The 25,763-nt window shown below is 41.1% G+C and overlaps 1 protein-coding gene across 1 annotated transcript in view; it reads left to right on the plus strand.

Annotated features, from left to right (window-relative positions):
• Positions 1–25,763, plus strand: part of KIF20B (kinesin family member 20B) — a 69,420-nt gene that overhangs the window by 32,575 nt on the left and 11,082 nt on the right. Inside the window, exons 20-29 of the mRNA XM_081328444.1 lie at positions 1,411–1,549; positions 7,455–7,577; positions 7,950–8,007; positions 8,363–8,488; positions 11,229–11,368; positions 12,538–12,693; positions 15,082–15,249; positions 17,549–17,701; positions 20,646–20,744; positions 22,814–23,014. Of these exons, the coding sequence (XP_081184570.1) occupies positions 1,411–1,549; positions 7,455–7,577; positions 7,950–8,007; positions 8,363–8,488; positions 11,229–11,368; positions 12,538–12,693; positions 15,082–15,249; positions 17,549–17,701; positions 20,646–20,744; positions 22,814–23,014 (1,363 nt within the window). The remainder of the gene's footprint in view (positions 1–1,410; positions 1,550–7,454; positions 7,578–7,949; positions 8,008–8,362; positions 8,489–11,228; positions 11,369–12,537; positions 12,694–15,081; positions 15,250–17,548; positions 17,702–20,645; positions 20,745–22,813; positions 23,015–25,763) is intronic.

The following is a 25,763-nucleotide window of genomic DNA, read 5'->3' on the forward strand; positions in this document are numbered from 1 at the left end:
AATAACAATGATATTTAACAGAGATAAATGTCATGTTCTTTAGTCTGGGAAAAAAGATCAGTGTGCCACATCTTGAATGGGGGAGGATGAATGTATTTAGAAGAGAAAATTAATGCACTCTGCTTCTGGCCATTGTCTAGAACAGGGGTAGGCAACCATGGCTCTTTTATGACTCGTGGACTTCAACTCCCAGAATTCCCAAGATGCAAATTGCAGCAGCTAGGTGCTAAGGTATGGTCCATGTTAAAAGATCTACAGCAGGGGTCTTCAAACTTGGCCCTTTTATGACTTGTGGATTTCAACTCCCAGAATTTCTCAGCCAGGCACACTGGCTGAGGAATTCTCTGAGTTGAAGTCCACAAGTCATAAAAGGGCCATGTTTGAAGACCCCTGATCTACAGGCTGCTAGTTGTTGTATCTGCATAATTTAAGATGCTAGTTTTAACTTTTAAATCCCTGAACAGTTTTAGGCAATTTTAGAGAGGCTGTTTCTCAATAGGAATCTGTCTAGACCTGTCTGGAACGTCATCAAATGTGCAAGAAGATCTCCATGGAACTACACAGAACACAAGTAGTGATAACAAAAATTGCACATTTTGCTGATTTGGCTGGACTTCCCATATAACATTGCTTGGAATCCAAAAGCGGTTGTGTTTGTGAAAGAGAAAAATAGAAGATTTCTCTAGAAATCTAAATTAGTCTCCTTAGTGTGTTTTTCCTAACAGTTGTTACCCATGGTTGACAGTCTATCATAGCTTTAGTGTAACTAATACAGGGGTCTTCAAACTTGCCCCTTTATGACTTGTGGACTTCAACTCCCAGAATTCCTCAGCCAGCGTGCCTGGCTGAGGAATTCTGGGAGTTGAAGTCCTCAAGTCATAAAAGGGCCTAGTTTGAAGACCCCTGAACTAATGCCTCATAGATAGTCTGCATATAGCTTTTGACCCCTTTTGGTTTTCTTTACGTTCCCCATAAATGACATTATTTCTTTGTTCTGATCAAAAACCAGATAGGTGTGTTACGTTTCTCCTGTCTATTTCTTTTATAAACCCTGTGGACATAACTAACAAAACTCATAAAATTGGGGATGAACACTTTGGGCCCATTCTAGTAACACTGCTTGCCATGAGTCAGTGGTACCGGAGTGGGCCCCATATGTCCTCGGGCTCTTGGACGCAAAGACCAAACTGAAAAATTAAAGGCACAAATAATTGCTTGTTCCTATCTGAGAAGAACAAAATTAGCTACCGGTTCTGCTGAAGTGGTGTGAACCGTCTGAATCCCACCACTGGCTCTATTCTATTCCTGATTTGTTAAACTAGAACTCTGCAGCTTAGGGGGTTAATTCCTAAAAGAGTTCATTCTCTCTTTCTCACACTCATGTGCGGGTGTTCTTTGTTTCTCTTTCAGATTGAAAGAAGAGCTATTAAAGAGTACTGATCTCTCTTCCCGTCTGCAAGCAGAAATCCAGCAGAAAGATGAAGAATATGCAGACCTGAAGGAGAAGTTGGCTGATACGAAAAAGCAGATCGAACAGGTTCAAAAACAGGTCTGTAAGAGGGGGAAAAAAAGTATTTTTCTGTCGTTCTGCATGCAACTCTCCTTTTGTCTTCTGTACTTACAGGTAAGTTCTCGACTTACAACAGTTCATTTAGTGACTGTCCAAGGTTACAACAGCACTGAAAAAAAGTGACTTATGATCGTTTTTCACACTTGCAATCATTACAGCATGGCGACTGGTTCATAAAAGTGACATGGCCAGTCTTCACACTTACGACCGTTTGCAGCATCCCCATGGCCACATGAGCAAAATTCAGACACTTGACAACTGACTCCTATTTATGACAGTTGCATTGTCTCAGTGTTATGTGATCACCTTTTGCGACCATCTGACCTGCAAAGTCAATGGCGAGGTCAGATTCAATTATTCAACGGTGTTACTTAATTATTGTAAATTGGGGCAAAGTTCACTTAACGAATGTTTCGCTTAGCAACAGAAATGTTGGGCTCTTTAAGCCCACCTCTCTCACGAGTATCCTGTATAATCTTAAGTTTAACTCGTGGCTTTTTCCCTGCCCACACAAATTTATTGATACCTCGCTGCCATTCCTCCAAATTAGAATCTTTCTTAAGAATCGGTATCATTTGAAATAAAAATAAAAATTTAGGCAGGACATTCATTTTCACTGCTGCAATCCGTCCCAACAAAGACAATTGCAATTTTTCCCAACTCTCCAATTCTTTTTGAATTTTCCCCCATAGTTTTTCATAATTATTTTTATATAACTTTGTATTAGAGGGTGACAAAAACACCCCCAAATATTTGACCCTTTTAGCAATCTCAAATCCAGTTAATCCTTCTAAAAGAGCCTTTTGCGATACTGTCATATTTTTGGCCAGAATTTTAGTTTTTTGTGCATTAACTTTAAATCCAGAAACCTTCCCATATTGCATTATTATCTCCATCAGGTCCACAACAGAGTTCTCTGGCTGAGTCACTGTAACAACCAGATCATCTGCGAATGCTCTCAATCTATAATCCTGATCTCTAATTTGTATCCCCTTAATTTTTCCCGAATTCCGTATTTTAACCAATAATATCTCTAATGTTAATACAAATAACAAGGGCGATAACGGACACCCTTGCCTTGTGCCCTTCTCAATATTACATGCTTCTGTCAAACTATTATTAACTATAATTCGGGCAGTTTGTTTTTGATATAATGCCCTAATCGGTTGCACAAAATTTTCCCCAAAATCCATTTTGTCTAAAACTTTCAACAAAAATTGCCAATTCAATTGATCAAAAGCTTTTTCAGCATCTAAAAAAATTAGCGCCGCAGAGATCTGGTTGTTCCTTTCCAAAAACTCTAACACATCAACTATATGCCTCACATTATTTTTCATTTGCCTACCACTAATAAATCCCGCTTGGTCCCCATGAATCACCTGTTGCAGAACCCTCATCAGTCTATTAGCCAAAACCTTAGCAAATATCTTGTAATCTGTATTTAAAAGCGATATCGGTCTGTAATTTTTAACTTGAGTAGCATCTTGGTCTTCCTTCGGAATCAAGGAAATAAAAGCTGTTCTCCAAGACGGTGGCACCTTTCCCCCCCTCTGGATTGTCTGGAACAGTTCCTTTAACGGTTTTATCATCTCTAATTGTAAATTTTTGTAATAGGCCGCAGTCAAACCATCCGTACCTGGTGCTTTATCCACCTTCAGTTCCTTAATTGCTGTAAAAAATTTCTTCTTCTGTAATCAATTGATTAATCCCCTCTTTTTGTACTTGCGTAAGAACCGGGATGCTAGCATTCTCCAAATATATATCAATGTCTTTTTCATTAATTTTCTCCTTAGCATATAATTTAGAATAAAAATCCACAAAAGCGTCCTTGATAAGATCCTGTTGAAACACAACCCTTCCTTTATGCTCAATCTTATCTATATTAGAAGCCCTTTGTTTTTTCCTCAATCTATAAGCTAGCCATCTACCTGGTTTATTAGCGTTACAAAAAGTATTATGCCTGGCAAACCGCAGATTGGTTGCCACTTGGTCAGCCATTAATTTATCAAATTGTCCTCTTAACAGTTTAATAGCCTCCTTAATCTTCACATCCTCTGAGTTCAAAATCAAAGCCTTTTCCTTTTCCTTTATTTCATTCTCCAGTTCTTTCCTCCTAGCTTCCACAGCACGTCTGTGTTTATTATTCATATATATCAACACCCCTCTCATGTAGGCCTTGCTAGCATCCCACACCATATCCATAGAGGTACCCTTGTTCATATTAATTTCAAAAAAATCCTTCATCCGCTGTTTGCATTCCTCCACATTTCTCTGATTTCTAAACAAATTCTCATTGACGCGCCACGAGCGCCTATCCCTTTTCTCCTTATCAATCTCTAACCAAACTGGACTATGATCAGAGATAGTTCTTGCGCAAATCTTCACCTTTTTAGTCCTCAAAAAAAATCATTAGTCAACAAAATAAAATCAATCCTCGAAAAAGATTGATGTCTATCAGAATAAAAAGTGTAATCCTTTTCCTGCAAGTGTCTCTCACGCCAAATATCTCGCAGTTCCAAGTCATCCTTCATTTCAAAAAAAGATTTAGGCAGTCTAGCATGACTTGGAATGCGCTTAAAAGCTCCAGCCTTGTCCATCTGTACATCCAAAACACCATTCCAATCCCCCATAAAAATAAAAGATCTATAATCCAACTGGGTAAGCTTTGTGTGAAGTAAACTAAAAAAGTCAGCTTGTTGTTGATTAGGTGCATATAGTCCAACTAAAAGCGTCTTTTTACCTTCTAACAGCAGCTCTATCATAACGTATCTTCCATGCTTATCTGCTTCAATTAAGTCTGCTGTTAAGGTACTTTTAACATAAACAACCACTCCATTTTTCTTATTCATTGCAGAAGCAACAAATTGCGTACCCAACCTTGAATTCGATAAATACTTTTGATCCAAAACTCTAATATGCGTTTCTTGCAAACATATGACATCTATCTTGAATTGTTTTAAATATTGAAAAACTTTCTTCCTCTTCTGTGCTGAATTTAGTCCATTAACGTTCCAAGTTAAAAATTTAGTTGCCATGTATATCCTCCCAAAGCTCTTGGAGCGCTGCTTTGACAGGACTATCTTCTTTAGGCCGTGCTCCTCCCACTGCTTGGCTGTAAGTACGTTGTGGAAGTTCCAAAGACTTTTGCTGGTCTTGTTCTTTTATTTTCTTTGCTCGTTTTAAAGCAGCACGCGTTACCCTTTGCTCTCTAGGATCATCCAAAGAAGTTATAGCTTGATCTCCTCCAGCACCGTTTTCCTCTATTTCAACCTCTTGATGTTCTCCTTCTCCAGATCCCTTTGCAGCTTCCAGAAGTGTTAATGGGGTTGCTTTTAAAACGTTATTGTAGAAGTCACGCGCTTGCTTCACAGTAATCAGCCGGTACCTTTTACCTTCATGCATCACCATCAGCCCATCTGGAATCTCCCATCTGAACCTTATATCTCGTTGCTTGAGCTCTTGCACAAGAAATGTAAAGTCCTTCCTTCTCCTTAAAATCTTTGGAGGAATTTCTTTTAAAACCAAGACTTCTTGATCAGCAATCACAACTTTAGCATCATAGGCAGCTTGTATAACTTCATCTCTAATTTCTCTTTTAGCAAAGTAAACCACCACATCTCTAGGCAACTTTCTCTGTCTAGCAATCCATGAATTCACACGAAACACTTTATCCATAGCTTCTCTTATTTCAGATGCTGGCTGATTCAATACCACTTCAAGAGCCTCAGAAACCAGCTGCTTTAGATCTTCCTTAGTATTCTCTTTTAAGCCTCTAATTCTAACAGCAAACTGCATCTGGTAATATTGAGCAAGACTTAATTCTCTTTCCATTTTATCTCTTAAATCTTCATTCTCCCGTACTTTTGCTTCTAATATGGCATTCTTTTGAATCAAATCATCCACTTTTTCATCCAAATCTTCCACACATTCCGCCACTTTATGCACTTTAGACAAAATGTCTACCTTCATCACGCTGCACTTCTGTTCCATCCTCTCTTCTATTCTCTCCTCCAGTTTCTCCAATTTCTCCTCCATCTGTGCAAATTTATCACCCATTGATTCCAAAATTACCTGGGCATGTTTTTCAAGAGCATCTCGTAAGTCCTTCGGTGTCAATACATCAGGAGGGTGCAACGCCTGTAATGATGATTGTTGCACCGGAGAAGATCCACCACTCAGAAGAGTTTTAGGGGGAGGTTTAGCCGCCATCTTCTACTTTCAATTGTGACGCACTTTCACTTAGTTTAAAAAGTCCATCAAGCTCGAGAGTAAAATAAAATAATCCTCTTCACCTTTCCCTCTTGTACCGCTCTGCCTGCTCCTTTTAATCCATAGTCCTTCCTTCAGGCAGGGGTGGTCGCAGACGCCTGGCTCTGCTCCAAGAAATCCGGAGCAGAGACGCAGCCAGCTGGGAGCAACCCAGGCTTCGGGGGAGTTCAATCCTTCAGCCGCCCAAGCTCCAAGCTCAGGCGGCCCCGGAGAACTCTACCCCTACCTGGGGCCTCACCCCCTCCTCTTCTCCCGAGGAGGGGGCTTCAAATTCGCCCGAACAGCTGATCGGCGCTGTTTCGGGCGAAAATCACTCAGCTGAGCCGCGGGCAGCCCGGGGAGGCTGTCTCCGGCGCCGCGCAGCCACCGGAAGTCTTCAAGTCATGCTTGAAGATGTAAAATCGGGTTAAATTGCAGCATTCCAGGAAGAAACTAAACAGATTGGCCTTCTATGGTCATCAGTTGAGAACCTCTTTTGAAGGTTTATTGATGGCGGTGGATATCTTTTGTTTGGATTTTGTTCAAAGCCTGTTTAGGCCAGCATCACTGGAGAATTTCCATTCCCACTGGGGTAACAGAACTATCATTAACTTCCAGATTTTTCTGGCTCTTTCCTTTTTTTTCTTGCACCTAAGTCTAGATCAGGGGTGTCAAACTCAATTTCATTGAGGGCCGCATCAGCATTGCGGTTGCCCTCAAGGGGCCGGGTGGGTATGGCTAGGGTGGGTGTGGCCTACTGGGTGGGCGTGGCCAGCTCTACATCGTTTGCATCAAGGGTGCCTATGGGGGCCTGGGCAGGAGTGGGGCAGATCTGAGGGTCTCTGGCAGGAGGAGGGTCTCTGGGCCAGGGCCAAGGCAGTGGGGGCCGTTCCCTCACTGTTTCCAGGATGGCTTCGCGGGCCACATGAAACCACTTCGTGGGCCGGATCCGGCCCCCAGGCCTTGTGTTTGACATGTCTAGTCTAGATCAAGGTCTTTTTTCCTCCCTGCTATTAGAAGCTCAATGTCATGGTTCTGACAGATGAAACTCTTCAAAGAACTTTGAGGCATTGTTTATCTTAAAGTATCATTATTCGAGTAGCATAGAATCCGCACGTACATAGGCAAAGCCAAAATCTGAATTCCCCTCCCCTGAGCACATAGTATCAAGCACAATTCCCTCCTCTAATGAACAGTCATAAATCACATTCTTCAATTAGTTTGAAATGCAGGCTTCCCTCCAGTTCTCCAACCCATTTCTTATCATCTCTTATTTCAAAAAACCTTGATTCTCACACAGTTCCAGTATTGTTATGTCTAACTAACTCCCATTCACATTCCTCCTTCTCCCCCTCAGTATCATCTAATTCTAACTCTAATTCTAAGAGTAAAACATAAGAAGGAAAATGGCTGCATCTCCATACATTGTCAAAGCAAGAACATCCGATGTTAGCAGCGCTGACACTCCATTTGTTCTTTCAAAAGAGCACAGATGTTCCTGCTGGAAGTCATCTATCTGCTCACATCGGTGCTTGATTTGTCCTCCTTCTCTGTATTTCAAATTGCAACCCAGATATGTGGAAAAAGTAGCGTTCCCCAACTGGGTATCATCTACCCCCACTGAATCTTTTTACAGGTGAGCACCATGCGTGCTGAAGAGAAATTGTTGCGGAGCAAAGTTAACGAACTTGAGAAGGCCAAAGGCCAGCTAACTGAAGAACTAGATCTCAAGCAGAGGACGATCCAGCAATTTAAGAAGGTGCCAGAGAATATTTTGATCTTGGTAACATTATGGAAGCGGGGTTGACGATGACTGGCGTAAGATGGCCCTGGGAGTGCAGCCAGTCTTTGCATGTGAATTTCCTAGTGAAGACCGCCTGTGCTTTGCATGTGAAGTTCCTAGTGAAGACAGTCGGTGCTTTGCTTGCCAAGACCGTGAAGGTCCAGAGAGATTCACTCAAAGACAGTCTGAATTTAACGTGGGTTACTGCTATGCGTATTTAGGACTGCTACCTGCAATTGAACATAGGCAATTCTGATTTTTAGAATTACCAGTTTTTATGGTAATTTTTTTTTTTACAAAATGTTTAGTGTCTTATGTCTGGTATTTTTATTTCTGTGTCCAAATCAGGATGATCTGAGTAAGAAGTTGGAGGACCTGACACAGCAGTACCAGAAATCATGTGAAGGTATGTAACAACTAGGAAGGAGACAGAGAGAGAGAATGAGAATGCGAATGTGTGTGGGGTGCACGTGTGCATGCTTTAAATGTTTCTGCTTCTTATTCCCCCTGGATCTTATCATTTTGTTAACCTATATATGTGTTGATATGAAATACTATATGAGTAAAATCCTTGCTCCTCCCACTAGCGTGCTTCCTTTCTGCCTATAGCAGGAAGCTGAAGCGGGGAATCACTCGGGTTAGAAAAATGGTCCTGAGGTCTACAGGAAGAGCCGCGTCTCCCTGTTCCTCAATGAATTCTATTTCATGGAAGGATTGCAAAAGAAGGTTTACAGAGCAGCCATTTTTATTTCGAACTTCAGATGTACGTTGCCAAGAGAAAATCATTGAAGACATGAGACTGACTTTAGAGGAACAAGAACAGACTCAGTCTGAACAAGAGCAAATGCTTCAGGCAACGTTGGAAGAGAATGAAAAATGTAAAGCAGGTAAGCCACGATGGAGGATAATGTGCGTTATCCCTTCTGCTCCCTTGCACAAATGCCAGGCGGCCTTTTGAAGCTGAGATGTAGATTTCAACTATGGGCGGTCTTTGACTTACAACAGTTCATTTAGTGACTGTTCAAAGTTACAAGGGCACTGGAAAAAACGACTAATGACCATTTTTCACAGTAACGACCTTTGCAGCATCCCCACGGTCATGTGATCAAAATTCAGACACTTGGCAACTGCTTCATATTTATGACCGTTGCTGTGTCCCAAGGTCACAGGGTCACCTTTTGCGACCTTCTCACTGTTGTAGCTGCAAACAATCGCTAATCAAGGCAGTTGCTAAACGAGGACTACCTAAATAGGCATGCCACCCAGCTAAATACGTTTGTCCTAAAGATGTTTTTCATCCATGAAAAATGTTATAGGATTGTTTTTGCTTGTAACTTCTTTACAGGGCTGTATCTTTGGAATTTTCTGGAGAGACAGAAACTTACATATTTATTTCTATTTGAATCAGGATAAAAAGAATATTGGCATCCTTAAACCTTTTGCATTGAAGAAAACTGGGAATGCCATGGATAAGGCAAGAAAACAAACTGATGCACTATCGAGCAAAGAGTTCTCACTCAAGGCAGAAATAATAATGATAATGATAATAAAGTTAGAAGGGACCTTGCAGGTCATCTAGTCCAATCCCCCCACTCAGGCAGGAAACCCTATACCATTTCAGACAAATGGCTGTCCAGTCTCTTCTTAAAAACTTCCAGTGTTGGAGGATTCACCGCTTCTGGAGGAAGTTGTTCCACTGGTTAATTGTTCTAGCTGTCAGGAAGTTTCTCCTTAGTTCTAGGTTGCTTCTCTCCTTGACCAGTTTCCATCCATTGCTTCTTGTCCTGCCTTCAGGTGCTTTGGAGAATAGCTTGACTTCCTCTTCTTTGTGGCAGCCCCAGAGATATTGGAACACTGCTATCATGTCACCCCTCGTCCTTCTCTTCATTAGAGTAGAAAGATGATTCTATTAACTAATCTCCACACTTTAATAATAATTAATGATTAATAATAATAATAACAATAACAACAACAACAACAACAACAACAACAACAACAATAATAATAATAATAATAATAATAATAATAATAATAGACATACCCAATTCCAGCAGCCGGTCCTTATGTGTTTTAGCCTCCAGTCCCCTAAATAATATAATAATAATAATAATAATAATAATAATAATAATAATAATAATAATAATAATAATAATAATAATAATAATAATAATAATAGACATACCCAATTCCAGCAGCCGGTCCTTATGTGTTTTAGCCTCCAGTCCCCTAAATAATATAATAATAATAATAATAATAATAATAATAATAATAATAATAATAATAATAATAATAATAATAATAATAATAATAATAATAATAATAATAATAATAATAATAATAATAGACATACCCAATTCCAGCAGCCGGTCCTTATGTGTGTTAGCCTCCAGTCCCCTAACCATCTTTGTTGCTCTTCTCTGTACTCTTTCTAGAGTCTCAACATCTTGGCCAGGTTCAAATTGTTTTTATAGGTGGTCACATAGTCAGCCAGATATTTAGACTGGATTTGGCATTTTTATCCACCTATAGAGTCCTTCCTAATGGCCTGGGAGAGGGGTGTGTGTTACTTTTTGATGGAGTTAAAGGCATTCTTGTAGGATGTAATCTATTCCAAATAAAGCTGCTTTTGCTTTTTCAAACGATGGTGATTTTGATTATTTTAAATTTAATGGCCAGCCAACTCAAGTGGTGTACAAATGTAGAAAAAACCAATTAAGATTTTTTTCCCTAAATGCCATCCAAGAGTTTTTATTATTGTAATATTACAGTAATGATACTACAGGATAAGTAAGTTAATCCTCTGATGATACCTTTAACATGATCAAACAATACCTACCTATCCCAGGACCTTGGGAAGGATTCAGTAGGAGGACAAAAATGCAAAATCCAGTCTAAACATCTGGCTGACTGTGAAATAAACCGCAATAATAATATTAGAGCCAGTTTGGTGTTCTTGGATAGGCAGTTTGGCGTGGTGGTTAAGGTGCTGACCTAGAAACTGGGAGACTGAATTCTAGTCCCACCTTTGGGCCACTCACTCTCCCTCTCAGTCCCCCCCACTTCTGACAAGCAAAGTCAATGGGGAAGCCAGATTCACCGGTTTACTAACTTATCAACTGCGGTGATTCACTTAACAACTGTGGCAAGAAAGGTCATAAAATTGGCCAAAGCTCACTTAACTAATGTCTCACTTAGCAACAGAAATGTTGGGCTCAATTGTGGTCGTAATTTGAGGACTACTTATATAGATATATCAGCACTTTACAGGAGAGTGTAATCATGAAAGTTGCACCCTTGGTTTCACAGGGCAGGGAATTCGACCAATCCAGTCTCTCTTGATCCTCTGAAGTTTCAACTTGCACCAGTTCCTTGAATTCTGTAATCCAGGGGTCTTCAGACTTGGCCCTTTTACGACTTGTGGACTTCAACTCCCAGAATTCCTCAGCCAGCGTGCCTGGCTGAGGAATTCTGGGAGTTGAAGTCCACAAGCCATAAAAGGGCCAGGTTTGAAGACCCCTGCTGTAATCTTGGTATGCAAATTGTGACTATCTTCGGTTGCTGCTAATGGGATTCATTTGGTCTCTTGCAATTATATGTCATGTTGCTAATGCACATATTTTGCTGTAGAATTGAAAGAATGGGAGAAAAGATACCATGAACTAAAGGAGCAGAAGAATGATCCTAGGTCACAAGACATTAATGAAGGCTGTGAAAAAGACACAAACTTGCTTCACGAACAATTAAAACAATTGCAAGAGAAATTGGAGGTAATGCGTCAATTCCTGTGGCAATATGGGATTTCATGCCAAATTACTTGTGGAGATGATGTGCATGTCTTGTTTGTTTCTCAAAAAATTTCCCCTAATAAACTAGCATCGGTAGTCTTGACAGAAGGAACAAGGATTTTTACAACAATATGATCAAAACAGCATGATTCTAATTTTTGCGAATTTCAGTTCCCCACTAACTACACTTAGGTTCTTGGGTAGAATATATGGAAAAATGTATTTCTTTAGATCAGGGGTCTTCAAACTTGGCCCTTTTATGACTTGTGGACTTCAACTCCCAGAATTCCTCAGCCAGGCACGCTGGCTGAGGAATTCTGAGAGTTGAAGTCCACAAGTCATAAAAAGGCCAAGTTTGAAGACCCCTGCTTTGGATGGTGTCAGCTCTAGAAGAGAAGGGCTTAATCGGTTTGTACTAACATATTGTTATCCAATGCTATTGGCAAGAAGGAAGCCACCATTTTGAACAGAATTGGTAAAAAAAAAGGACTGGGACACCCACTCCTTAATCTTATTCAGCTGAATATTGAGTCTGTCAGCAGGATCATGAAGGAAAACAAGCGGATTCAAGGCAAATAAATGGGAGATAGAATAAAACCTATTTCCCCTTCCAGTATGAAAGGAGTGAATGTATATGCACCTTATGCACATGAATGGATGCATATACAGCAGGGGTATCCACAGAGTGGTCAAAAAAAAATTCAAGATGGCAGCTACAGTGGTGCAGTCAAAGCTCTGCTTGTTTCTATGTATGTTGGGCCTGCAAACCTCGAATCATACCGTTGGAGTTCCATCTTGCCTCTTTTGACCCTACCTTGAGAAAAAGGATGATCTGGCACCAAATAATGGTCAAGACTGAAAAGACCTGTGATTCCTTGATTACAAGCAATTTTCATGAAAAAAAATGGCTTTGTATAAAGCCTGTGTTTCTCAAATCCACATGAAACAAGACGAGAGAAATGAAGATAGAGCTCACAAATGCAGAGTTCAGTGTCACATGTGAATTTGATATTTAAACGCTTACTCTTTTGGCAGGCAGGCAAGGATGCTTTGAGAGATTTGGGGAAGGGGAGTGGAGATTTTCAAATTTCAATGGAGCATTTTCACTTCCTTTAGAAGAAAAGGTGTAACTCTGATTCCTTTTAAAACAGGAATGCAAAGAACTGCATGAAACGGATCATAGGAAGTGGCTGGCAGAAAAAACGCTCCTCATAACTCAGGCGAAAGAAGCAGAAACTCTCCGAAACAAGGAGATGAAAAAATTTGCTGGAGATAAAGAATATTATGCCAAGCAACTCACAGAAGCAGTAAGTGAATTTTTGCTTTTTCTTTGTATCTCTGGAAAAAATCCAAGAGAAAGACTTGTGAATGAATGCCTTCCAATTTATCCTGTGCTTTACTATTGTGCATGTGTACGTAGACAAATTATGTATGTAAGAGCACATGCACACACACATGCACATGTTATAATGCACTGTAGCTTTAAAAACTAGAAAGTCCTTCAACAAGAACAAAAAAAAATACAGGGAGTCCTTGACTTACGACTACAATTAGGCCCAAAATTTCTGTTGCTAAGTGAGACAGTTGTTAAGTGAGTTTAGCCACATTTTACAACCTTTCTTGCCACAGTTGTTAAGTAAATCACTGCAGTTGTTAAATTAGTAACACCATTGTTAAATGAATCTGGCTTCCCCATTGACTTTGCTTGTCAGAAGGTCGCAAAAGGCGATCACATGACACCAAGATACTGCGACCATCATAAATACAAGTCAGTTGTCAAGCATCTGAATTTTGATCACATGACCATGGGGGTGCTTCAGGGGTCATAAGTGTGAAGAACGGTCATAAGCCACCTTCTTTAGTGCCAGTGTTACTTCCAAAGGTCACTAAATGAACTGTTGCAAGTCAAGGACTACCTGTGATAGTCTAAACATCGGGCTGACTATGTGACCGATCATAATAATTTCCAAGGATTTCTATCAGGACACTCTGTGCAAGGCTGCCTCTAAAAATTACACAGAAATTACAGTTAGCACAAAATATTCTCATGACTGTTGAATATTATAACAGCTCTCTGTCCAAAACAATAGCTGTTGCAATGCCCTTGTGGTCATGTGATCAAAATCCAGGCCTTTGGCAATTCTCCCTCCCCTCCAAAAAAAATTAAAATAAAAAAAATCCTTATGACTTGCTGCAGAGACATTGCAACCGCTCACCTTTCTCTCCTCACCATCTCAGCTGCCCACCTGGCTCACCAGCGGCAAACTGGATCCTGGAGACCTCGGCCCCTCCACCCTTATCCACTTACTTTTGGTTTGTTCTGCAGCTGTTTACAGTCATGCCCAGCTGATGTGAGGCATGGCTTTCCTACCAAGCCTGCATTGAGCCATCCTGCAAGCGAGTGCCGTTCTTGCGGTCCTTCAGAAGATTTCTTTCTCCAAATCATGCCAGGGCCTCCCCCATCCCCTGAGGCACACTCTGCTTAATGACCCACTCATCACTTAACAGCCACAATTCGGAGTGCTGGGCTTGTAGTGATTGAGCAAAGCAGTCACATGGTGCCTTGATGTATGACTGCAGCAACTTGCAATCAAAATTCCAGGGTTACTGTTTCGGTTACCAGTACGTTTTGGGATGCAGTCTAAAATGTTGGTTTTGACCCATATGTCTTTTAATCCCAATGCTTGTTGGCCACCAAGGTGCTTACAAGATAGCCTCCTTTGCTTTGAGTTGGCCCTCTCAAGTCATCCTCCACTTATTTAATGGTTTCCCAAATAAGGAAGGTGAGGGTTTTGAGCAATGTTTGCTGTGATAGTCTCTAGGTTATGCAACATCTTCCTCTATATTAGATTTAGCATACACCAGCACCCTCATTGTTGGCCAGGGGTATCCATGGGGTATGGTTAAAAAAAAAAGTCAAAATGGTGGCCACTGTGACAACAAACCCACCATCTTGTTACACCATGTGAGCTAATTGCACAACACACCGGCCTCGCAAGTCAATCATACATAAAATTATAAAATTATTTCCCATTCAAGAGCCTAACAGCCCATGGATAAAAGCTGTTCTTTAGCCTGTTGGTACGGCTGGCTATACTCCTGTATCTCCTACCCGATGGTAGGAGAGTAAAGAGATACCGACCAGGGTGTGAGTCATCCCTGAGAATTTTCCTCACTCTTCCAAGGCAGCGAGCCCTGGCGATGTCATCCAGTGGTGTCAGGGGACAGCCCACAATGTCTTATGCTGTGCTCACCACCCTCTGTAATACTTTCCTATCCGCAGCAGTCACAATACAGTGCGAGAGGACGCTCTCTATAGTAGACCAGTAAAAGAAGGTCATTAGCCGTTGTTCTACCCTGTTCTTCCGCAAGACCCTGAGGAAGTGGAGTCTTTGTTGGGTCTTTCTGGCACAGTTGAAAAACTTTCAAAGCTTTGATTGCATTGCCAGAGCCACCATCATAACAATTTTGATCATATCTATGAACACACCCACCTCATTGTTGGTCTTCCGGAGTTAAAGACAGTTAAAGACCATTCCCAAGGGCCATTGGGGAATGGTCACCATTATATTTACCACTTTATGTTTTGTGGTTGTTTCTGTTTTTATCGGCTTTTATATTTTACTTTGTTTTTATGTTTGTAAGCTACAAGGAATCGTAAAGAAAACAACACATCTGTCATGTCTTTTCTCCAGGAAAAACTTGTGGCAGAAAAAGACCTTGATCTTCAAAGATGGCGGGTAGAAAGAGACGAATTGGTGGCAGCTCTGGAAATTCAGCTGAGTTCTCTAATCTCAAGTAATGTACAGAAAGATAAGGAAATGGAAGAATTGAAAAAGATGGTATTGAAATCTTCTGGGAAGGTTTGTATAGTATTGTTACTCCTTCACAAGTCTTTCCTCTGCTGTTCTCAATTTGCCTATCATGGGAGCACAGATACGGTTAAAAATGATGATGATGGTCTTGGCAAGGTAATCGAAGGTCGATCTGTACGTACATGCAAATTGATTTCCTTGTTCTTATGACCATCTGGCATTTTTGACATCTGTGCTCCAAGAACACTCAACGTCTGCCTATTGCCACTTCGCAACATTGTTTAATTGATGCACACACCACCTGATTTCCAATGACAGCTCATAAGAAAACAGGAGAATTATAAAAGAACAAAGGAATGTAGCAATAAAAGACGATAACCGAGAAAGCAGAGATGGGAAAACTGGGTAGCAACAAAACACATATCTATTCCTTGGAGGTAGCTATACCCATCCTAACCAAAGGCCTGGTTGAAGAGCCAGATCTTCAAGCCCGTCCAAAACACCAGTAGGATGGGAACCACCCAGACTTTTTCGGGAGTGGGAAACCTCATTCCAGAGGGCATATTTGATGGAAGCCTTTTGGGGAGTTGTTGACAGCTTTGAGAACAAGTTTACCTTCACAAGGAAACTTCTGGAGACAATGCACTCATTATTTGTCAGGAAATAGACACACTACTTCAACTAACTTGATACTAGGAGAGATCTGCCTTACGCAGAGAGAAGTGTAGCCTAGTTGCACAACTAGAAAGAGTGATGTCAATCACACTTGCATTGTGTGACTCACACGTAGCTTCCAAGTTTTCACTCTTGACAGTGACTCTGAGGAAGAATTTCTGGGGAACGGCCATGAGAGAATTTCCGAGTTACACCTGGGTGGCCATTAGGGGATGAATGCTGAATTAGATATGATGGTAGGTTGATCAAGGGGGATTTTTCTTTTAATCTAGCCCTCACACAGGACTAGTGTTTTCTGTCATCGCTTTTAAGAGATTATCAGTGGCTATAATTAAGCACTGCATTCTCCACATCCTCTGGCTGCAGGGCAGGCTCTTGATATTTAAAGTTGCTGATTGAAAGTTCACAAGAATCTTGTGCGACCTTTGGAGGTGCAAAATCACCATCAGTCCGTATCTCTCTTCTTTCTCCAATTCTAAGTGCTTCCACAGCATAGGCTGGTTTGCAACTGTCAGGTCATTGTTGGAACTAATAATAATGACAAATGTGAATTTATTCTGATACAGGCTATTCTTGATTTACAAGCATTCTCTCCCTCTCTCTCTCTCTCTCCCTCTCTCTCTCTCTCTCTCTCCCTCCCTCCCTCCCTCCCTCCTCTCCCTCTCTCCCCCCTCCTCACCTGGCAAGCTGGCTTCACGCTGACACACATTTTTATTGGGCTGGCTCTCCTGCTGCTTCCTGTGAAGACGCAGCAAAGGCAGGAGCCCTGCCCAATAAGCTTGTCAGCTTCTCAGAGGACAGCATGAGTTACATACACACACACACACACACACACACACAGAGACAGAGAGAGAGAGAGAGAGAGAGAGAGAGAGAGAGAGAAAGAGAGAGAGAGAGAGAGAGAGAGAGGGAGAAGGGAAGCGCAATTGCCTCTGTCTCTCTCTTTGCAAATGTCAGAGGACGGACTGGGAGCTGCAGGAGAAGGCTGAAAGAGCCGCATGTGGCTCCAGAGCCGTGGGTTGCCAACCCATGGTATAGGGGATGTGAGCCAGGTGGCTGGCCTTTTCATTTATAGCCTTCATGATATGGAACAGGTTTCCTGAAAGTACCATTGATCCTTTTCTCCTGGGCAACTTCTGAGACCATTAAGACCTCCCTATTTCAATTTGCCTTTGACCTTGAAATATAACGAGCACCAATTACATTAGTATCCTTTTTTTAGGATCCAATCTGGGTCAGTCACTGGGACAGGAGGTTTAGCCTTCTGAGCTTTCGGATTCGTGCTAGACCACATTCTCAGGGAAGTAGAAGAGGGGTTTTTTTTAAGTTTTATGTTTTGTTTTTATTGCTGTGTACCTACCCAGAATCTCCACTGATTGAGGTAGTTTACAAATCTTGCAAATAATCAAGTAGGCTTATTTTATTTAAAAGCAATGTTGGAAGAGAACAAAGAGAGATCCCCATGTATATCTTCTTAAATTCCCAAAGGAAAACCAGGCTACAGATGCAATGAATAAAGAATATGTTTAAATTAAATACTATTGAACAGAAGATGTACTGAAATCCCCGTATTGATCCACACATCGCTACGTTTTAAACTGTGTTCTTATTGATCCTGTCTGAACCTATTGAGCTAAATATACAATGTCTTTTTTTCCTTTTTCCTGTAAAGGAACACGAAACTATCCCTGAAGGATTGCGAGATGCTGATTCCAAGGAACTAATTGAGATTGGATGCGAGAATGTTGCCTCTGCGGTGTTGACTATTTCGAATGGAGCAGAAAAAACTCAGCTGGAAGAGTCCGGTAACTCTAAGCAGGTGCAGGTAATGGTAGTTTAAAAATTTAAGTCTTCTTAGCGGGGGTGGGGTAAAGGACTGGTGCATTTCCCTTCCATTTTGAGGACCACCTGAAGGGGAAGGTCTTAGGGTAGGGATAGGCAACCTCGGCTCTTTTATGACTCGTGGACTTCAACTCCCAGAATTCTTGAGCCAGCTGTGCTGGCTCAGGAATTCTGGGAGTTGAAGTCCACGAGTCATAAAAGAACCGAGGTTGCCTACCCCTGTCTTAGGGTGAAGCAAAGATCTTAAGTATTAGGGCAGAGCAAATATGTTCTGCTCTAATACCCACATGGAAAGTTTTGTGCATGCAGATTTTCTTTCATTGTGGGTCTCAGGTAAGAATGGGGCAATTTTGGCTTTGTATCTGTTATATTCCAAAGTTCTCCATTCCTTTAAGAGTAACTCTGGTTTGGTATGCTGTACTGAAGCTAATATAGCAAATTTCTCCCACTCCACTCAAGACCGTCGACCAGTTCTCTTGCCTCCGCACAACCTGGGGCTCTTCCCAAATGTTAATATCTATTGGGGTATGAGTCTAGTTATAGCAGCTCAATAACTTTCTCTAATGTTAACATTTTCCAGCATACAGCTAACATGAAAGAAATCTTTTATTCCTTCTAATCTGCTTCCAGCAACATGCCCTATTTTCCTGTGATAAGAGTGATCCTATGCCAGGGCCACAGATGTGGGACCCCAGTTTGGCTGATAGATGCTCACCAGCAGCTTCCAGTCAACCAGAAGCAGTCATCTCTGAACCTGCTGCAAGACTTAGGATTGTAAGTTGAAAAACAGCCCGTGAGTCGAAACCAAAGCAGCCAAGCAGAACCCAACAGCTGTATGACTCACATGCTCTCTTACAGTTTGTCCTGGAGAGCATCTAAAGCTGGATCAGAGTTCAGGACCTAACACCAGGCGTATGCATGAACTATCAGAGACCTAGCCCATCTTGCAAAGATCCCTCTATAGATAAGAAGCTCATAGAATTATAGCTCTGGATTGTATCTACGCTTTAGCATTATAAGAGAGGGGAAGCAAACCCATAATTAGCTTTCTTGAAGAGCCTAATACCATAAACAGTGTTTTTTCCCCCCAGTGGGGCTCCAGCAATCAATTCATAGCCATTGGTAGAGCAAGAAAGCAAGATCCTTAGAACAGTTGGCCCCAAACCTTTGGGGCACTAGAGACTGGGTCCGTGAAGAGAGTTTTTTTCACGGACTGGAGGGGGCATGGTTTTACGTGCTACCTGCATCCCGTGGATGGGGCTTCACTTGTTTGTGCGGCCTGGTTTCTAGCATGCCACAGCCCAATGCTGGTTCACAGACCAGGGTGGGGTGGGGTGGGGACCCTTTCTCTAGAAGATTAAACCTGGAATCTGGTTGTTCTCTTTTCCTAATCCTGCCACATACTTTTTTCTTTTTGTTTCATAAAGCCTTTCCAAAAAGAGTGTAATGCACAAAAAGAGAAGAGTTCTTAAAATAAATAAATTTAAAAGAGAACTTATTGGCAGGAAGGCAAATCAGGAGGTAAGCTAATGGTTGCAAATACCATTCCTGTCTCCCGGAAAATAGGTTATTTCTAAAATGGGCAAAATAAATCTTCGTTGAGGATTGAACCCTCACATATATACAATATGGAATATTGATCTTGTACTACTTGTATTCTGATCCAGCATGAAGTATTAGTTCAGTGAGCTAAGCACTCCAGAGCTTACTCACTTAAAAATCTAATAATTGAAGTAGTTTCTCTAAATTGAACAAGACTCTAGTGTCTGGTTAACTTTCAGCTATGTTTAGTTTGGAAGAGAAGGATTAAAAAGATTAAATCAGTACAACACATCTTTCAATTAGGATCTTTAGCAATTGTTCTTCTTTGCCTGTACTCTGTAAAATTGGTTAAATTCCTGAATTAAAGACTATTGGTGGTAGATTAGTGTTGTTGAAAGAATGTGTGTGTGAAAGAAAGAAACAATGCCCACCATTTTTATTTTATTTTTTGCTTTGAGGGCCTCAATTTACTCCTGCAATCAACTGGGGAAGCCATATTTGATGTCACTAAAGCTGGCTTTATTTTTTATTTTTACTTTAGTGGGAGATCTGTGGAGAAGAGAAAACAGAAAGTAATTAGTTTTGGAGGCAAACTGCTCACATTTATAATCTCTTCCAATGGCTCAGAATTGTGTTGCCAATGTTGAGCATCACAATGCCCAAATCTTGGCCCTGCAGTTTTTTGGGGTTTGGGGGGTAAGAATAAGAGGGTTATAAAAATGGAAATGGAAGTGTGTCTTCCAGAAGACTCCCAATCCTAATCCCACCCAATTAAAAAATAATATTACCCCAAGTGGCCTATATTTCCTATACTGGAAATCACATGCAGTCGGGAACTGCCTGTTGCTTATGCCAACTGTTTTTATAGTTATTAGAAGAAAGTGATTGCTTTGTCTGGTTCTTTTGATACAGCAAACTTCCAGTTGCCGTAAAACTTTTTCAAAGAGTGGATTTGATTCCAGATATCCCGACACATTATTTGGAACTAATTTCTTTTTAATTGCTTCTTTGGGTGCCATTTTCTCAAGCAGACATAGCCCATAATTTGACAAAGCAGCATATATTATTAATATAATTGACAAAACAAGATATTTGAAACAGGATAAAGTTGCAATTAAGTGCTGTTCTATCAGGAGGATATTATTGTTGTTGTTAGCTGCGAAGTCGTGTCCGACCCATCGCGACCCTATGGACAACATTCCTCCAGGCCTTCCTGTCCTCCACCATCTTCTGGAGTCCATTCAAGCTCACGCCCAAATCAAAGCACCATTATGGTAGAAATTAGAGTCCTCCCCTTGGCCTCTTACACCACTGGTGGCAATGAAACCGTGTGCATTTCTGAACAATGGAGATCTTAAAGTCCCATCAAATTCTTTCTTCCATAGCTTAAAGAAAAACAAGCTAACTTGTCAAAGTGCAACACTACTGGAAATGGCTCATTGCTGCAACAGTCTAGCAAGGTATCTTCAGGAGATAATATTCTGGTAAGCACCCACCTTGTTTGGCGTAGTGGTTAGGGCCTCAGCCTAGGAACAAGGAGATTGTGAGTCTGTCCTGCTTTAGGAAACAAATCTGCTGGATAACCTTAAGCAAACTCATTCTCTCTCAGCCCTAGGGTGGAGGCGATAGCAAACCATTTTCAAATATCTTGCCGAGAAAACTGCAGAGACTGGTTCACACAGTTAGCAGGAATCAAAAACTGATTCCAATGTGTGTGTGTGTGTGTGTATTCTTTGATTAGGCTAAAAATACGAATCCCGGGCATGTTAATAAAAGAACAGAATGCATGAACACCGGGATGGAGTAAAAACCAAACAGTTTAATATACCAAGCTTTCGTTGGCCAACTGCCAACGTCGTCAGAGTAAAATTGCTGGAGAAGAGAGAACGCGTTTATATTACTGGTGTTTTTGCGCTTTACAGCGGAGGAGGAGGCCAATGGAACCCTGGCCTTCCTGGATGTGCTGGTCAACTGTCAATTAGACGGTTCTTTCCACACATCCATCTACCGCAAACCCACACATACTGACAGATCCTTCATTATAAGAGCAACCACCCTATTAGCCCATAAGGTCAGCTGTATCAAGACACTGTTCAAGCAGGTGGATACACACTGCAGTACGGACAGGGCAAAGGAGGTGGAGAGGTGTCACCTCTACCGTATCTGCAGGAGCAACGGGTATCTGTTACACTTTATCAGACGATACAGCAGACCACATGAGCCCCTCAAGGACCAACATGAGGGCACGCCAATGGTACGGATAACGCTGCCTTATATCCATGGTGTATCCAAAGCCACGGTGCGGATATTGGCTCCCTATAATGTCAGTATCGCCCATAAACCTGACCAAACCCTGCGTGCTAATGTAATGTGTCCAAAGGACCCGCTCCCCAATGAGGAAAGGTCCTCAGTGATATATAGGGTGAGATGTGAGGATTGTTGTTGTAACTATGTTGGGGAGATAGCAAAACGATTGAGAACCAGGATGCATGAGCATGAGCTTGCTGTTAGCAAGAACAATACTCGCAGGTGTGGATGCACATGGCCAGTCATAACCATATCTTTCACTTGGCAGGGGCTGAGGCTATTGCCCAGGACAACACCAAGGGTGGCTGGCTGCTTAAAGAAGCCTGGTTCTCGGACCAGTTTTCAATTAACCGCCGCATAGATCTGCTCCCTGCCTATTAAGCTTTTAGGAGCTGGGAAGAAGAACAGCCCGAGCAACGCAAGCACTCACGGAGTGTGCCTTGAAGGCAGAATCAGGACCTTATGGCCGCATGGCGTCATTGCATTGCAATAGGCAAAAAGGAGGAGGGGGGAGGAATCCCCAAAAACATCTAGCGTGGGATTATGACGAGGGTACCGTGGGGTAATGACGAGGGTACTGATTGTGGCAGAAAGAATGGCTCACGATTCGCCCCTGACAACAGGCATCCGGACACATCCGCACTCTATGAGGAGAGCGCAATGCCCTAAATTCGAGAGCACACTCATGAGAGTGAGTGCAAGGCAGCTCGGGACAATACGGCCGGCGGAGGTAAATAGACCTGTGATGCGTTCTATGAGCAGAGCGCAAAGATGCCAGTAATATAAACGCGTTCTCCTCCAGCAATTTTACTCTGGTGACATTGGCAGTTGGCCAGCGAAAGCTTGGTATATTAAACTGTTTGGTTTTTACTCCATCCCGGTGTTCGAGCATTCTGCTTCTTGGTGTTGGATTTTGCTTTGCTGAAAGATGTTTAGTTTTCAAATGAAACTGGTCTGGGAATAAATCATTTGAAGTTTATTGATGCACTTCTGTGCTGCTTTTCAATGTTCTGTCTTGCAGTAAAACTACTTCATGGATTTCTCCTTTGATAGGACAAGTTTTTGATATCACAGTGTAAGACTTATTGCAAAGATTTGAATAGGGACATAGAGTGTGCAACAGAGTCACTTTTCCTTAGAGATTTCTGTTCCTTTTCTGAAGTTGTGTTTTGCTCCTCATTTTAAGGGCAAACCTAATAGTATTCTCTTCTGCTTTTCATTTTATGTCATGTTGTTATACTTGTAGGACCAACCAGATGCTGTCTTAGATTCTTATGAAGTGTCTTCTGAGAGTGAACAAATTAGCCGCTTTCCAAAACCTGAAATGGAAATTCAGTTTTCACCTTTGCAGCCCAATAAGATGGAAGTAAAGCATCAAGGAAGTCCTTCCACAGTGACCCTTAAGGTACCCAGGACAAGGAAGAGGAGGAGCTGCACTATGGATGAGGTACAAAGTTTGGAAGAAAGCAAATATTCTTAGTGTGTTTCTTATAAAAAGGTAAAGGTAAAGGTTCCCCCGCACATGCGTGCTAGTCGTTTCCGACTCTAGGGGCCGGTGCTCATCTCCGTTTCAAAGCTGAAGAGCCAGCGCTTGTCCGCGGACGTCTCCGTGGTCATGTGGCCGGCATGACTAGATGCCAAAGGCACATGGAACGCTGTTACCTTCCCACCGTAGTGGTCCCTACTTTTCTACTTGCATTTTTACGTGCTTTCGAACTGCTAGGTTAGCAGAAGCTGGGACAAGTAACAGGTGCTCACTCTGTTACACGGCACTCAGGATTCGACCCGCCAAACTGCCAACCTTCTGATTGACAAGCTCAGCGTCCTAACCCACTGAGCCACCGCGTCCCTGTGTTTCTTATACACTTCTCAAAATAGTACTTCTGAAAGAAATCTAAAAAGTTGATTATTAAATCATCAAAGGATGTAATCCCAAACTAAAGAATAAATCCCCTTGGATTCAGTAAGACACACTTCCTTATAAATGTACAATTAGTCATGATTTCTTAATGATTTGGCTTATACAGTTGTATGTGCTTTTTTAAGGAATTGGATGCATATAGTTCTACGTTTATAATCTAGGCTAGTGTGTCTCAACCTTGGCAACTTTAAGATGTGTGGACTTCAACTCTCAGAACTGAAGTTGAAGTCCACACATCTTAAAGTTGCCAAGGTTGAGAAATATTGATCTAGGTAGGCAGTTGCTTTGTGCTAAATTAAGGTACACCTTACTTTAACTGTTGCCAAGAAAATAATAGGAATATGTCCATGAAGCCACCAGGATTTGGGCTCAAATCAAAAGACTTTTTTTTAACAACCTGCACTAATATTTATATAAGTGGTAGTCGTTTTGTTTAATTTATTTGGGGAAAAAACAGGTTCTAGCCTGAAAACATGGAACCAGTTTATCACAACTCTCTTTTTTTAACTAATGTTTACTTCATGGCTAGCTGACAACTGCCCCTGAAGTTATGGTAGAAATAAAATGCATAATGTGAGCTGTAGATATAACTAGTCTTCTAGCATCTGTATATGACTAAATCTTATGATGTACAAGCCTGAACATCAAGAGTGTCTCTTTTCCACCCCCCCCCAAAAAACCTCAGAAAATTCCACTCCAGGGAATCTGAATGTGCAGCTAAGATCTGACCTTGATCAGTCCCCTCAAATGTTAACACCATTTCTTAACTGTCAATACTAATTTTTTTTTCAAAAGTCACATTTCTAAAAGGGACTGTTTAACTTCAGGTTTGAAATTTTATATAAATACTTAGGGGTGACTGCATGGAAAAATAATTTTGTCTTCTCAACTGTGCTTCCTTCAAGAATAATATGCTGTCAGGTTTCTGGAAAAACAAACTTAGAAATAAGGACATTTCTGATCTGGGTCAGGTACTGAGGCTCTTTAAGCTTTACATGGTAGATAACCAAGTACGGTAAAAATACTTTAATTCAGGGGTCCCCAACCCCTGGCCGTGGCCCGCTACCGGGCCATGGCCTATTCGGAACCGGGCCACGTAAGCCAGAGGGCCAGTGCATGTATATAGCTTAACTTGTGCAAGCAGCGGGTCAGGTCTGTGTATACACACACGCATCGCTCAACTTGTGCAAATCAAACTGTGTGTTCATGCGCATTTCTGCTGGCCCGTTGCTCATGTAAACTGGTTCCCCTCTCTCCCAAGCTGGCCTGCCAAACCACAAAGGTTGGGGACCGCTGCTTTAATCCTTCTTCACATTTCAGTCAAATACCACATTTACATTATAACAATTATCACAACTGATCTTTCATCTACTATTTCTTACCATCTCTTGTCATCAAGCCTGCTTTTTCAATATACAATAAAACCTCAATTTAACAGACCATTTTGAGAAGAAAAAGGTATCCATTAAGTTGAATACCCATTAAATTTGAATTTTTGTATTAAAACTAAGTCACGTCATTTTATGTCAATTTATAGCATTTGCTTAAAAATGTAAGTGTAAATAGACACAAATAATGTATTTTTATAAATGATCTTTTACTATTTTGGAAACAATGTTCATTGTTTAAAGGTAAAACTAAGCAAAATTTTGTTTACAGTATATCAAGTCCACTGAATTATAATCTGTGAATTGAGGTTTTCCTGTCTCTTGTCTTTTGATCAGAACTGTTGCTTCCTAGCTGAAATCTGCCACTATTTATTCATATCCAGTAATACTTTTGTGAGATAGTAATCATGTCGGTTTGAAAATAAATTTCATTTGAACAGGTTTTATTTTACTGCTTTACTGCTAATAAAAAGAGGAAAAAACCAAAATTGTACGTATGCAAATAACACACAAGATACAGAGAAAATTAGATAAAATTTTAATAAAATAAAAGGTAATCACAACAATAATCTCAGTTAAAATTGGTAGTTTTTGAACTGTAAATTGAACTTGGAATTATATTGGTGAGTCTTTTTTCTTTTATCTCAATAAAACCTCAATTCAATGGCTTAGAATGTCATATTTCAGCAAGGCAGCCTTTGATATCTGATACACCCAGGATTTTTCACGATGATCCTTTGGAGCAGGTACAATAAATCTAAATGTCTTCAAAAACTAATAAATTCCAAATGTTTGGAGTATAAATTAACAGCACATTAACATCTAAAACCTATTCATAATTGGGAATAACATATTTAGAACAAAAAATGATGGGCTGGCTGTACTGT

The sequence above is a fragment of the Vipera berus genome (genome assembly GCF_964194415.1).
Source record: "Vipera berus genome assembly, chromosome: 5".
NCBI classification, from domain to species: domain Eukaryota; kingdom Metazoa; phylum Chordata; class Lepidosauria; order Squamata; family Viperidae; genus Vipera; species Vipera berus.